At 42.8% G+C, this 18,892-nt stretch overlaps 1 protein-coding gene across 1 annotated transcript in view; it reads right to left on the bottom strand.

The window, feature by feature from the left end:
• LOC308306664 (contactin-associated protein-like 2) overlaps positions 1 to 18,892 on the bottom strand; it is a gene marked incomplete at both ends in the record, with an annotated part of 459,572 nt that overhangs the window by 78,346 nt on the left and 362,334 nt on the right. Inside the window, 1 exon segment of the mRNA XM_080751705.1 lies at positions 6,091 to 6,247. Within this exon segment, the coding sequence (XP_080607831.1) occupies positions 6,091 to 6,247 (157 nt within the window).

Genomic DNA, 18,892 nt, shown 5'->3' with positions numbered 1-18,892 from the left:
TTTTATATATATATATACATACATACATACATACACACATATATATATATATATATATATATACACACACGCACACACACATATATATATATATACGTACGTACATACATACATACATACATACATACATATATATATGTACGTACGTACATACATACATACATATATATATATGTAAGTACGTACGTACATACATACATACATACATACATACACACACACACACACACACACACACACACACACACACACACACACACACACACACACACACACACACACACACACACACACACACACACACACACACACACACACACACACACACACACATAATACATACATACATACATCCATACATATATACACATATATATATATATAGTATTGTTGCTGTCGGTGTGGAAACCTTGTATGAACAAAGCAGTTAACTTCTCAGAAAATGGAAACAATAACCTGTTGCAATGTTAAAATGGAAACAATAACCTGTTGCAATGTTAAAATGGAAACAATAACCTGTTGCAATGTTAAAATGGAAACAATAACCTGTTGCAATGGATCCAATGAAGATATTATTTAGTCATTTGCTCTTGTTAATACTTTTTGTTCTTTCAATATTCATAAAACCCACAGACACAATCTAACCCCAATTATTTGGCTACAGAGTGCCACCATTCACTTATACCAGGGGTCGGCAACCCAAAATGTTGAAAGAGCCATATTGGACCAAAAAAAAACAAAACAAATCTGTCTGGAGCCGCAAAAAATTATAAAAGCCTTATATAACGTCGTTGTCGGGTTGCCTTATACGGTATGTCCAAAACTTTGTTTTGTATTCATCATTTAAAAAATGAACTAAACTAGTGAAAACAGCAGATCTACAAGTGCGAGGCGTTGTGTGCTTGTAGATCTGCTGTTTACACTACTTTTGTGCGTCAGTCTTGCATAATGAAGCAGGGCTTTACTTTGCGAAAAAAAAACATACAAATTTGAAACTTGGAGATACAAGGTTTCTGCCCGACAGTGACGATAAAAAAATTGTTAAAACAAAAAATACATATACCTTTTCCATTTTCATACATTTTTGAAAAAGCTCCAGGGAGCCACTAGGGCGGCGCTAAAGAGCCGCATGCGGCTCTAGAGCCGTGGGTTGCTGACCCCCGACTTATACGCTTTATTTTGAAGAGCCCAAAAGAGCCCGGAAGCCACGTGCATGTACATGTTGTGTAATCTGACAAATTTAAAATGGACGTCAGTTTGTTTACTTTCGGGCGCGAAACTGGAGCTAATAAATCTATTTCTCTTCTCTAGTGTTTGTTATCGTTATAAGTAAAGCATCATGGTCGTTAGCTGTGTAGTATGAACTGTATAGAGAGGGAAGACAGCCTGGGCAAATCTTCATTGCAACCGGTCATGTTTGTGTGTTACGTCAGAACAGGACTCCAGGTCAGTATTGTGTGAAGATGTATATTTTGTCACTTACAAGACAGGGACATACTATAGAGAGTGCGACTGAAGATAATATACTTTGCCCTCTGACTTTGCCTGGATCTTCGGCTGGTGTTGACTGGGTGTAGCCTGGGATCTGAAACAGCGACCATAATCTGCAAGTGTAAAGTAGTGTGGTCGCTGTCTCGGATCCCAGGCTACACCCAGCCAACACCAGCTTGAAGTTCGGTTTGAAGTTCAGGAAAAGTCCATGATATGGGGTTGGTCAGACTTTGCCCTCTGACTTTGACTAATGACGGCCAACGCCAAGAAATGCAGGATTTTGATTGGCTAAGACAGATCTAAATTGGTATGAACAACACAGCGTTTGATTGGTCTGTTCTGTTTGGCTAACACATATTGTCATGGGTAGAACAGCTTCTGATTGGTCAATTCTAATGTTTAGTTAATCAACTAGCCAATCGATGATGAATGAATGAATCGTTCCCTGCTAAAATGTTTTAGCTAAACACGCTACAAAGTGAAATATAGGAGCAGTTTGCACCGCTCAAAAAGTGGCAGAAAAAATCCTGAGGGCTGGGCCTGCCTCCGGGACAGAAGTCTGTGTGACCCCCCAACCACCCCTTGTGTTGTCAATGTGTTGACGTCATCAAAAGACGCGGTGACACAATTGAGACTTTTCCGACGGACAAAGTAGAAAACTCTGAAGTAGTTAATGCCCAAGCGTGATTCGGTGTTGTTACACAAGCCCGGAAATGGTTTGTGTTGTGTGTGACATCAGAACAAAGCTCCGTCAACCTATTTGAGATGTTAAGCACACGGACAGATGGACAGATAGAGATAGACTGACAGACAGGCAGGAGAGATGTACCGGACGGTGTGGACACTGCCCATGAAAAGAGGTCTAGTTCACCCGGAAATAGATCCAGAGTCACATTTACTTGCGTGTGCTGCTGTGACAGCGAAGGACAAGGTGTTCTACTTTGGAGGGGTCTATAATGAGAAGAGCTACACCATAGATCAAGTTGATGTGAGCGTCTTCGACACAGTGACTTTGCGCTGGAAGAAGTTGCCCCCAGTGACAACTAGAGGAGGAGGAAGACGTCCTCTTGAGGTTCCCTCCATGCGCTGGGGCCACACAGCTGTGCTGATTGATTCTGTCATCTACATATGGGGGGGTGTAGTGAATTGTAAGAGAATACATTATGCCAACGCCACCTGGGTTACCGTCACAGGGGACTATTGGGACAACGTTCTTTATGGATTTGATGTTGACACCTATGAATGGTCAAAGCCGACGATTTCTGGGGATGGTCCAGCAACGAGGGCTAGCCACTCGGCCTGTGTCTTGGGGAAGATCATGTTTATCTATGCAGGATACGACAATACAGGACACCTTAATGACATCTACAAGTTGGACACCTGTACAATGGTCTGGTCTTTAATAAACAGCAGAGGTATTCCACCACCTGCTTCAGGACTTCACTCTGCCACCATCATTGGAACAAAGATGTTTGTATTTGGGGGCCTAGGGGTCCAGGGGGAACACTACAACAACATCAGCGTGTTTGACACAGAGACCGGCTGCTGGCTGGGCATGCCTTCTGCACTGCTACTTCCAGAAGGACGCTGGGGTCATTCAGCCTTTGCCTACAAAGGAGAACTGTACATATTTGGTGGTTGCGTCAAAGGTCTTCCATTCTCAGTGTGGCAGTACAACGATCTGTAGAGGCTAGATTCCAAGACCTTCTCCTGGAAGAAGGTTGAGCCCAAGGGGAAAGGCCAGGATTGGAGTTCTGGTGGGTGGTGTTGCATGGTGGGAGATCGTATCATCCTCTTTGGAGGATACACAAACCACGCACAACCCATCTTACAGATCTTAGACCTGAGTCCTACCCTGAAGATGTTATGCAAGCTAGTAGTTATTCAGTACGATCTGCAGCAATCTGGACTCCCACACAACATCAGGTGGGAACTGGCAGTCATGACAACACCAACAGCACACACACACACTACGTAGAAACAACCCTAACCCTAACCCTTTAGTATGTAATAATGCTAGTGTTTTCATTAAAGGACAACTTTTTTTTTTACAACAAGGGTTAAATATGTAATTTTACACAGAATAAGCCCATTACCAAGATACAACGCAACCTTTCATGGTTGGATGTCCCCTTATGGGGGCTAGAAGTGTTACTGTAAATAGCAATAAAGAAACTGCTGGCTTATTGTGTCTAAAAAGACATATTTTGCCACTTGTACGCATGCCCCCATGCGTACGCATGCCCCACATTTTAGCACGGTAAACATGATAAAACAATAGAAAGAAGCAAATGAAAACATTTTAACACTCACTTTTTCTTTTCCCTAATTACAATCTAAAATATGAATCCTTGTTGTAAAAAAACAAAGTTGTCCTTTAATGTGTATGGTCCTTAGGATTGTAAACACCCGAATATGTATAGCAATGACAGAATTAACAGAATAATAAAAAAGTACAGTGAGCACCGCAACCAAACAAACAAAGCCAAAAAAAAAAGGTTAGCCAAAAAAGAACTAATTGTTACTCTAGCTTCACAACTGCAACACGTAAAGATTGATGAGTGTAGTGTGTTGTAGTAGAAGTTACAATATACCGTAGCTTCACGAGTAGTGGTTTATTATTTTGCATATTGTTCTTCGATGAACAGCACGCAATGCAGAATGCACTGCAGGCTGAACAGACCTATATTTGGTCCTATATAAAGTCCGGCTGCGTTCACACCCGCAGAGGACCGGACCATGGTACCTTTTGAAGGGGACAGAGGGCACGTTCTCACCCAAAGTCTGCTTAAAAGGTCCGGATCAGGGACCAAATGTTTACATTGTTGCATTTTGAATTTGGTCCGGGTAGCGTTCACACGGGACTTTTGTTAAAAGAACCAAATATGTAAACAAAATGACACGTGGACATGGTCATACAGGCTGCTGTTGATCTATTGACAGAATAGGCTATTCCTATGGAAAATTACTTCACTGCCTATTCGAATTAATTTTGTGTTATTAATCACAGCCGCTTCCTATATCTTTTTTTTAAAGAAGCGAAACTCACACATTTCAGGCAGTAATTAGCGATGGATGGAGGAATCTCTCTCTTTCTCTCTCTCTCAAAAAAATATAGCCTAATATAAAGCCTTCTTCTTGATTCATTTAACAATAAATAGCGCAAGAACGCATGGCCAAATAAAATCATAATAAGCGTCACCGTTTCCACATCAAATAATCTCTCTCTGTCTCTTTCTTTCTTTACAAGCAACGGGTCCATAAAGATATTTCCTATCCTTATCATGTTGGAAATGTGAAGCTACATGAATAAATAACCTAAATAAATACAATAAAATAATAGCAAATCCCTATTGTCCCAAATGTTGAATCTAGCATATGCGTGTGAGCCATAACTTTATATGCGGTGGCGCATGCTTAAAAATAACATATCTAACAGGTTGCTAGCTTGCAGATCTGTTCTTTAGACCACAGGATTCATTTAGCTCTGAAACAGCCGTGTAAGCTTGCAAATCAGTTATTTTTACGCACAGCACACGATGACTGGAGTAGACTATGGACATCTTACTGCCGTCCCAACAACAATGTGAAAAGTTTGACTCGTGAACGCCTGTCCTCAGGGGAACAGTGAGAGAGCGAAAAGAGAGCGAAATCCTAATAATGCCTTGAAAAAAAAGCCAAGTTTGACATTTCCTTGTTGGATGGAAGTTATGTGCGCATCGAGGCTGTCTCCGTCTACTCCCGTGTTACACACAAGATGGTGACCTTACTTTTATTTGTGACAGTATTTGCGTCAAAACAAACAATGATCACCGTGTTCGGAGAGCGACCCCTGGAGTCACCGCACACGATGGGTCACTAGTTTCCATGTAGGCTGTAGCTTACAAGACACCGCACCGGAGCGACGGCTCACAGGGAGAGGAGATGATACAATTATTAACATGTAGCCTACTGCATCTAATGAAGAAATATCAGCGGTCTGCGGTCGGGTCATATCAATAGTGATTCCCGTAAGAAATTCATGCTTTTAGAACTAATTATTAATCCAGCTTCACAACTGCAAAACATAAAGATTGATGAGTGTAGGCTAAGCTGTAGGTAGCTGAAGTTAGAATTGATTCACAAGTTGTCGTTTATTCTTTTTTTCCATAGCCTATTGTTTTTCAATGAACAACACACAGTGCAGAATGTACTGTAGGCTGATCAGACCTACGTTTGGTCCTCTATAAAGTCCGGCTCCGTTCACACCAGCAGAGGACCGGACCATGGTCCTTTTGGAAGCGGACCGAGTCCTGCCTTTTCAAGAGGACCATGGTCCGGACCAAACAAAGGGACCATGGTCCCTTTGCACGTTCACACCAGCGGACCAAAGGACAAAGAGGACCATGGTCCCTTTTAAGCGGACCAAATAACCCTGGTGTGAATGCGCCCAGAGTCAAGAGGACCATGGTCCCTTTGTTTGGTCCGGACCATGGTCCGCATGCGTGTTCACACCAGCCGGACCAAAGGCGAAAGAGGACCATGGTCCTTTTTAAGTGGACCAAAGGACCCTGGAGTGAAAACGCCCACTGGTCACTGGAGGTTGTGAGTGTGACTCACCATTGCTTGTGGTCTGCATCACAGTTGCAGTCATACTTGGGGTCGGTGCAGTTCCTGTCGATGCCACAGGCACATTTCTGGATGCCAGGTCCTGAACTCCCCCAGTAGAAGTGTTTCTCACTGCCCCGACCCACCCACCACGTGTAGGGAGTCCCTTCTGTAAAACATACACGCACACACGCCGCACGCACGCACACACACACACACACACACACACACACACACACACACACACACACACACACACACACACACACACACACACACACACACACACACACACACACACACACACACACACACACACACACACACACACACACACACACAGTGTTAATGTTTTGAAAAATACATACATGAAGACACAAATTAAGGTAAGGCAAGTTTATTGCTATAGCTCATTTCAACAACAAGGTCATTAAAAGTGCTTTACACAAAACATTAAGCATTAAGACAGTAAGACACAGAGCATTAATACACACACACATGCCCCCTTTTTTGCCCGCATGCCTCAGTTTATGTCTGTGTCTGCGTCAGTGTGTGCATCTGGGGGAAGCTGCCAGGAAAAAAAGGCCTTGAATGTTTTGACAAGGATTTTCACGCGTATTTGGTGAATAATCTACTCGACAAATGATTCCCTTTAAAGTCTGTTAGGTAACTGTCTGAAGCCGTTAGGATCCAAAATTGTCTCACACCATTCAGTCTCCCCTTGCTGTTCCTCTTGCTCTGATTTAAAGTCGCACTGCAAATCCTTATGGCATGGGTTCCCAAACTTTTTTGGCTCGGGGCACCCCTATAAATATTTTTTTTAGTCGAGGCCCTACCTTATATTCCTAATTTTCACTCCCAGCACCGTATATTTAGCGATTATGTTGCGAGGAAAACAAGATAATAGCCATTTTGGTTAGAACTGACTGAAAATAACTTTGTACTTCAAGTTTAAATAATATATTTTTAAATGTCCAAATAAATTTCAAATATTATCAAATTATCTCGCGGCATTCTATGTTGTATGTTATAATTTTGAAATTATACTTTGGTATGCCTAAAACAAAAAAAAAAAGAGTATTAAAAAAAATTAAAAAGAGTGCTGCCGCGGCACCCCAGGGTGCCCCGTCACCCACTTTGAAAACCCCTGCCTTATGGTGACGCATTTCCTAGTTAAACGGGCCAGGAAAGCGGGACATAGCGCTGGGAGGAATGTGATTTGACGGTCAAAAAGTAGGCGGGCCATAACTTATTGAAGACATTAATATATAAAGAGGGGCAGGCTGACGATCGACACTGAGTGTCAAAGCTCTTCCGTAGCAGCGCTCCCATACACAGTAGGCTATTTAAGCTTAGAACAGCGACGGCAGAGGACAACGGCAACTGGAAATGATCAGCGCACGATAGATCAACCTGCTGCCATAGCAGCCATCTGTACTACGCCAGAAGGTCCCTTTCCACGCTGCGCCTAAAACGTCTACTCCATAGACGCGTCGCCATGGGAACCAAAGCGTTCAGTGAAAGAGGTGGGGCCCCGTCCCCGACAGCTCTTTGCTTAACAATTTGGACCGCAATGGCGATTGTGTCATAGCAGCCGTAGTCCCTTCTCACGCTGCGGTAGTAGAAACGGGCTCCTTAAATTCCCCTGTAACAAGGCAGCGGCTACGGAGACAATTTTTTTAGGAGATGAGACGTTGACCGCGGCTTGTGATTGGCTGAACCGGAGGTACGGGGAGGAAGGGGAAGGGGGGAGCCACGCGAACCAGCGCAGTGAACATTGGCTCGTGGGGAGTAGTTGAAGTTGAAGTATTAGAGGTTAATTGACACAGGCACCTGTCAATCATTCATGACTTATTCAGTAGAGTCAACGTACGTCATCACACGTGACGTTTTTTTGTTTAGGAGCTGTACTTAGGGCTGTAATTGTTTTGTTATAATACACAAATCACTTTTTTGGCATCTAGTGTTAGGTATGGCCATATAAGTACAGATATGCTCTAAAAGTGTGAAATATGTATTTTTCATTTCACTGCATCTTTAAATTGTCCATGCATGCAATGTGTATTTGGAGCGACTTACAAAGTGCAAGATGAGAGTAAATGACATGGTAAACCAGTGAAGCCCTTATCAAAGTCTGCGGTGAATAGTCTATCACTGCAAATTTTAGGTGATAAGCTATCTACCTAAAGCAGGGGTCGGCAACCCAAAATGTTGAAAGAGCCATATTGGACCAAAAAAACCCAAAACAGTCTGGAGCCGCAAAAAATTATAAAAGCCTTATATAACGTCGTTGTCGGGTGGAAACCTTATACGGTATGTCCAAAACTTTGTTTTGTATTCATCATTTAAAAAATGAACTAAACTAGTGAAAACAGCAGATCTACAAGCACACAACGCCTCACACCGCGAGGCGTTGTGTGCTTGTAGATCTGCTGTTTACACTACTTTTGTGCGTCAGTCTTGCATAATGAAGCAGGGCTTTACTTTGCGAAAAAAACATACAAATTTGAAACTTGGAGATACAAGGTTTCTGCCCGACAGTGACGATAAAAAAATTGTTAAAACAAAAAATACATTATACCTTTTCCATTTTCATACATTTTTGAAAAAGCTCCAGGGAGCCACTAGGGCGGCGCTAAAGAGCCGCATGCGGCTCTAGAGCCGTGGGTTGCTGACCCCCGACCTAAAGTGAGAAAACAAGTCAAGTCAACAAGGAGGCCATCATAGTCAGTCACGGTGAGATCGACCAATCAGTGAACGGGGTGATGGGCCGATCTGTCTGATAGTAAAAACAGAGAGATGTGTCGGGGTTTGCGCCTTTGCGGTGGATAGCTCTTCACCACGAGTAATGGCGTAATGTTGTAGTTTTATGACTTAAAAAGACTACACCGCGGTGGATAGCTTTTCACCGCGGTGCCTACTATGATAGGGGATTCAGACTCCCTAATAAGGAGATAAGCGACCGTCAGGTTGCATATCAACTTTAGAAGGCCATCGTAGCCAATCAGGAGGGAATATGGGAAATGGGACAGATGTTGATGACATGACTTTAGAGATACTGCGTACCGCTTTGCATGATTTTAGGGCAAAATCTGTAGGAGCAGTGTCCAAAAAATTGTTTTGCAATAATCGGCCTCATGGTGGCATTAGAAGAGGGCCATGTGAGAAATGAGGGGTGGTGGTTGTGGTTTGGCAGCCAAGTGCAAAGTTTGGAATGGATAGGGGCAACGGTGGCGGAGATATGAGAAGGGCAAAAGTGTGACGTAACGTGTGACGGACAGACTGACAGACTTACTGACAGATTGACTGACAGCCAGTGGAGGTGTCGATAGTAACTGCGACCTGACGTTCGCAACTACAGATATGCTCTAAAAGTGTGAAAAAAATAATAATTTTCATTTCACTGCATCTTTAAATTGTCCATGCATGCAATGTGTATTGGGAGTGACTTACAAAGTGCAAGACGAGAGTAAATGGTCTGTCTGTCTGTCTGTCTGTCTGTCTGTCTGTCTGTCTGTCTGTCTGTCTGTCTGTCTGTCTGTCTGTCTGTCTGTCTGTCTGTCTGTCTGTCTGTCTGTCTGTCTGGCCACCCATCCACCTCGTTCACCCATCCTCTCTACAGTCTTTCTTATTTTTTTTATTTTTTTAGTTTCTGCGGTGCCTTTATGGGTGCCCACATGGTTTGCTCTACCAGTTCACATGATGCCCCCAGACTCTGGAACAAGCTCCCAGTAGATTAGCAACCCAACGCAGGGTGATGCTGAATAAACATGCCAATGCCTAGTTGCCTACGCAGGAGTTGCTCCTCTCTCTCTCTCTCTCTCTCTCTCTCTCTCTCTCTCTCTCTCTCTCTCTCTCTCTCTCTCTCTCCCTCAGCACCAGGACATCAAAGGGGGCTTGAGCCCCTGCCCTTTAATCCGTCCGTAAAAAGTGCCCTCTCCAGATCATGAATGCAGTTTTCACTATGCTGAAAGAAATGCAAATTCCCCTCTTTCCATGTCATACCTGAAGGCAGCATTCAAGAGAATTGCCTTGTCCAAACTCTCCTGAACTTGAATGCAGCATCTTATGTTGAAGGAATTACCCTCTCTGTGTAGAAAGCCATGCCGTTACGCCACATCTCCAGTATTGACTTGATTATGCTTAGTTTAGTGTGGTATCAAGTATTGAAAATAGCCGACCGCCAAGCTCAAAACGTGTCGCGCTGCGATGCGTTGCGAGCTTGGAGGTCTGCTATTTTAAATATTTTCACCAAAAGGCCTTTTTTAGAAATGTCAGCCCCTGCCTCTCTAACATGCTCTGCACATCCCTGCTCAGCACACCTCTTCCTCTCATGTCTCTCTGAATGCGTGCTGGTGTTCTAATCTTATGTTCTTATTAGTCATGCTGTTGTCTAATCCATCCTAATCTCTACCCTTCCTAACTCTGATCCCTCACTTGTATTCTTTCCCCATTCTCCATCTATCCCCACCTGGTGTAATTAGTACGAAGTTACTGTGTAAATCTAAATCTCTCCTCTCTTCCCATTCTCCTTCAGCAAATCACCTCACACCTTTATTCTACTCTTCCCCACCTACAATAACTAGGTCATTTATATATATCAGTAATTGCATGATTGCATCAAAAGTGCACGTCACACTTACTTAACCACTTAAGCCACGCTTAACCTAACTTTATACTTTGTCCTGTGAGGGTGTCGCACAGCAAAAATGGCTGATCTGCAAGCTTGTCATGCAGCAAGTTGTGAGCTTGTAGATCGGCAAATTTTAGGGATGTCAGGTTGGAAGTGGTTAAGGCAAGGACTGTCACTTCGAGAGTCCCGGATTCACATGACAAAAGAAAAAAGTAAGAATGGGCTCCAGGATGTCATCAAATACAGGGCTAAAGTTGAGTCACAATACATACACACCTCCAACACAGAAACATGTGGAACAGCCTAAAAACACATATACACATCACATAATACAAAGAGAGAGTCAGAAATATGGGCAGGTGCATCCCTCCCAGATACATTTAAGTTAACCTCGCATCACCAGGCTTTCTCTAATTGTTTTGGGTTAAAACTGATTCCGCTTTGGTGTTTCCTGCCAAAGTGATGTAGGACGCCATCCGCTCCCGACCGGATCAAAAGCCAGAAATTGGAAGCGATCCCAGGCTACATTTAAGCTGCTTTTTTGTCATGCTTTGAGGACAGGCTATGGCGCTGCAAAAAGACCAGGCTTCCTGCCCACTCAAAATATCTAGGGATTAATTGACACAAGGCACCTGGCACAGACAGCATCTCTGGGTCCTCCTGGGCGTGCATGGACCAGCTGGCTGACCACAACAGTACCCGTCCCTAAAACAAGCCTCCCTGCCTGAATGACTACCGTACTGGCGTTTGGACATACGCACAACACTCAGTGCAGTAGTCATTCAGACATATCAACTCCTCGCTGTTCCACGCACTAATCAATAGGGTTTACCTCCAAACAAAACAGGTCAATATGATGTACGATGCCATTAGCTAGACCCCCCAGGAATCCGCGATTCCGCGATCACGGAATTTATCGCAGAACTTGCGACCACCCGCGGATTTCTCTGCAATTCGCGGACTTTTCTGACGTCCGCGGAAGAACAGTCGTGAGTGGCAGCAGAGCGGCGGGAGTAGTTATTACTACTATTATAAAACGATTTGTACATGGTCTGGCCAGTGGCCACCTCATACAGAGCCTGGGGGAATATATATAAACTTTATTACAGGCTCAAGGCCCACAGGGTAGAAAACAATACATTACACAAACAAGATAAAAAATTTAAAAATAAACAAGAAACAGTACAGTCCATTTACCCAGCCCCTCCGGAGCTAAAGAGGCACTCATGCCAGTGTCCTCTAATGGTAGAAGTGTACCTGACAGAGCTACATCCAGGGTCTGCCATCAGTCCAAAATGAAAAGAAACGCGTGACAACGTCAAGCTCAGACCAAAAAAAATGAGTCACGTTTACTCGATGGCAGTCGAGAGAACGCGATTATGCTGCTACCGCCGCGCGGTAATAGCTTAGCTTCCCTCCTGCTAGCACTGATGCTGGATTGTCCCACATTCCTGTCATTCCTGACAGAAACCGTGTCCTGAACTATAGTTCCTCTCTATGCCTCTTTGGTCCTGGCAATAACAATGCTAATACAGAAGAGAATAAATCAATATTACACCCATACTAGGTAGTAGGTAGGCTATCCTCTAAAATGTGGTTACTATGGGCATGGTTTGGATGAAAATATAGTCTTTGCAACAGTAATTATTAAAAACAATAACAATAAAAAAAGAATAGATTTAATATTAGATTTTTATTCTCAAAAATGATTATTAGAATGTTTGATTATTCTAACCACTAATTACAATGAATTGTAGCTATTTCATGAAGAGTTTTACTTGATTATTAGAACAATATATTTTTTTGCTTGGTCATTTTAGGTTGTTTTTTTTAATGTCCGCGGAATCAAGAATTGTTCTCCGCAGAATTCCGCAGAATCAAAATTGTTCTCCGCGGAATCAAGACTTTTTCTCTGCGGATTCCTGGAGGGACTAATTAGCTTCAAAGCTCCACCAAGATTATTATGATTCTGTTTTTATTTTTCTTTCACAATATATATACATATACATACATACATACATACATACATACATATACATACATACATACATACATACATACATACATACATATATATATATATATATATATATATATATATATATATATATATATATATATATATATATAATATATATATATATATATATATATATATATATATATATATATATATATATATATATATATATTTTTTTTTTTTTTTTTAATTTAATTTAAGGTTAGAAAGTTTTCAAAGTGGGTTTGCATGTTCCATTATTATTATTATTTTATGCTTAGCTTTTTTTATCATTAGTTTTAGTTTTAGTTTTTTTATTCTAATATGGGGCATTTGTCAGGGGTTAGATTGAAAAGGTTTTCAACTATTTCGAAAATAGCCGGTCTACAAGCTCAATTGGCAGTTCGTGCTCGTCCTGGCCACCGCGGTCAACGCGTGGGCGCGCGAAGTTCGGCGAGAGGGGAGAGATGCTCAGCCCAAGACGGCAGAGATGATCAATCAATTAAAAGTTTAGAACTCCTTGGCCCAGCCCATACTATGTTTCAGTATACTGCACTGTCTTTACATGACAAGTACAGTTCATTAGTCTGTTGATGCCCCGCATAAGTGCCTTTCTGGGGCATCGTTATTGTCTACTACAGCATCAGTATGCTTAATGGACAGGCCTGCAAAGTGAATAGAAAGCAATAATGAATAATGTATGCATGCGCACGTGCATGCACACACATAAAAATGCAATGACAGACACAAGTATAAGCCATCGTAAATGACAAAAGTGTGGGCAGAAGACCATAAACAACTGTGATCATGATTACTGGGGGGTCATCTCAATGAGAGAGAGAGATAGAAAGAGAGTGTGTGTGTGTGTGTGTGTGTGGGTGTGTGTGTGTGTGGGGGGGGGGGGGGGGGGGTGCGTGCACATGCGCGTGTTCATGACTATGTCACATTTAGTGCTGTGTTCCCTCAGATCAATATGTGCGTGCGTGCGTGCGTGCGTGCGTGCGTGCGTGCGTGCGTGCGTGCGTATGTGTGTGTTTGTTTGTGTGTGTGTGCCTGCGTGCGTATGTGTGTGTTTGTTTGTGTGTGTGTGCCTGCGTGCGCGCGTGCCCATAAGTCACATTTAGTGCTGTGTTCTCTCAGTTCAAGGCAGATGAACAGACGTGTCATCAGGATGAAAACGACTTCTTTCACTCATCTATCAAACACGTATACGTATAATTATAGAGGATGCACTGCTCTGAGATGATGAGGACACACACACACACACACACACACACACACACACACACACACACACACCACACACACACACACACACACACACACACACACACACACACACACACACACAGCAAGGGCAGGAGAGGAGAGAGAGAGAGAGAGAGAGAGAGTTCAGAGAGAGAGAGAGAGAGAGAGAGAGAGAGAGAGAGAGAGAGAGAGAGAGAGAGAGAGTTCAGAGAGTTCATGAGGGCATATAGGCATTAGAATGGATTGGTTTGCAGGACAATACCCAGCATGCACTGGGTGATGATCTGGGATAGTGACATCTCCATCATATCTTTATGGCTGTCTAACCTAGAGGCACCTTCTTCCTGTCCAAGGCTATTTTTCTCTCATGTTGGAATTATTGGGTTTTCTTGGACAGCTCTAAGTGTAAGTGTCATGAGATCACATGATTTGGCACTATATAATGGAATAGAATAGAATAGAATAGAATAGAATAGAATAGAATAGAATAGAATGTTCAGGTGAAAATGGAGTGAAAACTGAATCAAGATACAAAACGATCTATTCAGATGATAGTGTACATTGCCTATTAACTCATACTGTGCCCAGGCCACAAGGTGCCGCTAGAGTGCCAGACATTTCTGTATAGGCCTTCACTCTAACATCTGTCTACAGAGGCAGTAGTGGCTTGTGATTTCACTGCATCCACTGTTATGGATGACGAGAGGAGGAAGTTAGCTAACAGTTAGCTATTAACTTCTTTATTTTTTAGAAGCCCGATCTGAAGCTATTTTAGTCGCAAAAAAACGTTGTCGCTGCACTGGGAACACAGTTCAGAGAAAAAGGTCTCTAAAGATGTGAGTTTGTATTGGAGTGGGCGGCGCGGTGCGGCCGCGTTGCCCGATTATGGGCCGATGTAAACAGAGTCGCAGCCCCGGCCATGCATGGAAAATTAGACCGGGGCTTCGTTGAGGCCTCCGATTAATTAATTCATTTTATTAAATATCCCATTTTACTGGGGGGGACACCCAGAGCAACACTTGTGGAATACTTTCAGCAGTCTGTAAATAAGTAAATACTTGGTTTTGTTTTTGGTTTTGAGTCAAATTATACATTTTATTTAGTAGCCGGGTAATAAGCGGGATAATGACTGGCTCCATCCCTTCAGCCGGATAACTTTATCAGGCTGTCGGTCTGTTATATTATGGACAAACACCAAGGAGCCAGTCATTATCCCTTACATAACACCTGCTTTGATTAGTATACCAGCTGCACCTGCTTCAGGTTATGTAAGGAGTGTTACAAATAAACCTGCCAATAGTTTTACTTGCTTGAAATAATAAATCTGCCCTGAGGGCAAAAACACAGTCCTTCTCAAAGTGGTCGAGACATAGAGGACCACTCTCAACTGCGTGAATCAAAACAGCATCCCGGTTTCGACAATGGAACAAGGGGGGAGCGCTTGTTTTCGGTGGAGATGACGGAGGCACGCCGGCGTTATATTATAAACACAATCTGATCTAGCAATGATGATATAGGCTATTTATTATAATCACTAATTCACTATGAAGTGTCTTTAATTAATATTAAAGTAAAAATAGTCAAATAACAAACAAGGACAAATTGTTCTGCCCACAACCTTATCAAACCAAAATGCCTAAACTACTGTAAATGTAGGCCTATTATAACTATGATAATGGTTCTTAATTAGTCCCAATTATTAAGTATAATACTTGACCTTATAAATATAGAATGTTTATGATTATAGTCCTATATGTTATGAATAGTCGAGCGTTGCGATGGTCGCATGAGCCGACTCAGCGCCGTTACCGACTTATGTGCCGTTATGGACAGAATAGTAAATCTTCTGCCCCCCGAATTTCGTCACCTCCGCGCGGTCCAGGGGAACACAACGGAGCGCTCCCTACCTCCGGTTCAGCCAATCACAAGCTTCCACTGCCGATACCGGGATGCTGTTTTGATACACGCCTCTCAACTACAAAGAAAATCCAAACATTCATCAACACCCGTCTGCTACAAATCCTCCATATCCTCTGGCCTAACACCATCAGCAACAAAGAACAGTGGCAAGGAACGAAGCAACAGCTAGCTTAGGAACTTCGGAAGAGATCCCCCCCTATACAGCTTGCAGATGGATAGGTCATATTATCTGTAAACCAGTCTTGTGCACTATAAGACAATCCGAAGTGGAACCCCCAAGGGAAAAAAAAGGGAGAGGCTGACCACAGAACACCAGAATTGAATAAGTGCATTTCTGTAGCTGGCCCGGGCCAGGTCATTTTTTGCATTTTCATCATCACATCAATCACTGAGAGTTTCTGGAGTGCATTCTTAAAATCTCCAGTGCTCTACACTCTGGCAGGGACAATCAGGTTTGCTTTGTAAAGGTACTTCAGCGGTCATAGCCTCCATCAGTGGAGAATAACAGGATGATCTCTGAACTCTCTCCTCTAATCTCATTCTACCCGCTGTGTTCATCTCCGTTGTGTCTTTGTTTGTGTTTGATCCGAGGTGAGAGCTGATCTCCACTAGAGCAGCTCAGTTCGGAACACACAGACGCAGCGCAGTGAGAAAACGCACACATCCTCTTATGTCTTTATTTCTTTAACCCATTTAGGGCCTAGAATTATTGAACGCTTTAACCAGTGAAAAATAGCAGATATACAAGCTCACAGCGTGGCAAGCTTGTAGATCTGCTATTTTTTTTTAAAGTCGTGAAAATGTGTGCAAATCTTTGTGTGCAAAAACGATTGTAACTCAAATTTTGCTTCTGGGGGGTCCCTGGAACTAAATATTTTGAGATGCGGTTCCGTGGCCAAATAAATATCATTTTGGGGGTCCTTCACATGAAAAGGTTTGAAAACCACTGACATACAGTCTCTCAAGAACAGAATAACTGAGCTCCAGTTAAGTGAAAAACACCTTTTCTTTGATGATGGCTGGCCAGATTGCTGACATAGAAACATTGTTTTTTCAAAGAACCTTAGAAGGATTCAAAAGACACTTATAGAATCGGGTCAAAATTCGAATTTTCGCGATTTTTCAAAAATAGCAGATCTACAAGCTCGCAGTGTGAGCTTGTATATCTGCTATTTTTTCAATAGTTAAAGCATAAAATAATGATACACAATAATATGTACCCGTTCTAAATGGGTTGTTTAATGTCTCTCGTGAATTCGCTGTTTTCATCCGTCTGCTCTCCCTTTTTCTTCTCCTTTACTCAGACCTCCTCTCCCTCCCATGTGGTCGTTGTCCTCTCCACCTCCATCTATTGTCATTATAACCTTGGCTTTCTGCGTTTCAAATCTCCCCATGAATCCAACCAAAGGACCTGAATACTGCCTTTGTTTATGGATCGCTAGAAAAAGTGCCTGGTGTTAGTATGATAACCGTTTTGAAACGTCTTTCTTTTTTCATCGAGGCCTGGCTAACCATATTTTATAGCCAACATGTGTTGTGATAGTGATTGTTAGATATTCTATAATCCCTGTGATCCAGGGACGTGCTGGCCATTGGGAAAAGCGGGACAACTCCCGAACGGCCGGTTCATTCCCGGCCGGTCCAGGCCGGCCATTAGGAAAAAAAATAAAATAAAATGTCGGCCTTTGTTCCATTTTGGGGGCTGGGCGGCCAACAAAGTAAATTGTCACTGTCGGGCAGAAAACCTTGTATCTCCAAGTTTCAAATTTGTAATTTTTTTTGCAAAGCAAAGCCCTGCTTCATCATACAAGGCCGTCGCACAAAAGTAGTGAAAACAGCCGATCTACAAGCACACAACGCCTCGCACCGCGAGGCGTTGTGCGCATGTAGATCGTCTGTTTTCACTAGTTTAAATCATTTTTTAAATCATAAATACATAACAAACGGTTTTGGACATACAAGGTTTCCACCCAACAACAACAAAATATAACTCATGTAATTGGCCCACTGGCTTGTCAATTTGTCACAAATCTTTGAGTAGCAGCAGTGCTATAGAGAGAGATCTCTCTCTATAGCACGCAATGAGGGTCTCTCCAACTCTTTTTCCCGGGCTGAATCAGGGGCCCAGCATGTCCCTGCCTGTTGGCATACTTATTTACCTTTCTTTCGGAAAACATGCCCCTCCTACAAACTTTGGAGGCCGGAAAATGCAATGGAATATAACATAAATCTGAATGTTATAATGAATAAATATAAATCTGAATGACTCCAGACTAATCTATGGAGTCATGTTTATCACATGACTCCAGAGATTACATGTACTGATATGTGTGAGTAGCCTACTAGCCAAAATCCTTAGGAATAGTTAATAGTTAATGATCAAACCGGACGAATCGGTGACTGGCAGTTCACTGACATAAATACCGGTTTTATGCCAATTGTGTCTATGGCACTGCACAGCATGATGATGATTTTGGATATTGTACTGTGTTCTAGCTTATTGGTACTCAAATTGAAGTGTGTCTTGTAGGCCTACTTGGCCTGAAAAAAAGGGTATTGGAGCAACCCTATTTTCTAGTTCTTAGCTAAAGAAATCGGCACTGGAAAAATCGGTTTTGGCAGATCAGACCTTCATAAAACCGGTGGATCGGTATCGGCCAAGAATTTTGCAATTGGTCCATCTCTACTGCCAACGATTCATTCAGCGACAAAAATGTTGTCTCCGCCTCCCCGTTCAGCGGGGATAATAGCTATAAAAAAGCGATTAAAGCTTTGGGCGGCTACGGCAGATGACAACGGTAACCGGAAATGATCGGCGCTCTGCGCCTGCTCGCAGCCGCCTCTACAACGCCAGAAGCTCCTTTCCATGTAGCGCCTACAACGTCTGCTGCGTAGACGCGTTGCCATGGGAACCAAAGAGTTCAGTAAAAGGTTTGGGACCCCGTCGTCGACGGCTGATTGCTTAACACATCGAGTGCCCGGATGTATGACGTGTGTGTGTTGCTGGTGCCCAT

The sequence above is a fragment of the Nannobrachium achirus genome (assembly GCF_963921795.1).
Source record: "Nannobrachium achirus genome assembly, chromosome: 21".
Taxonomy (NCBI): Eukaryota; Metazoa; Chordata; class Actinopteri; order Myctophiformes; family Myctophidae; genus Nannobrachium; species Nannobrachium achirus.
This window is presented reverse-complemented; position numbering and strand designations above follow the sequence as displayed.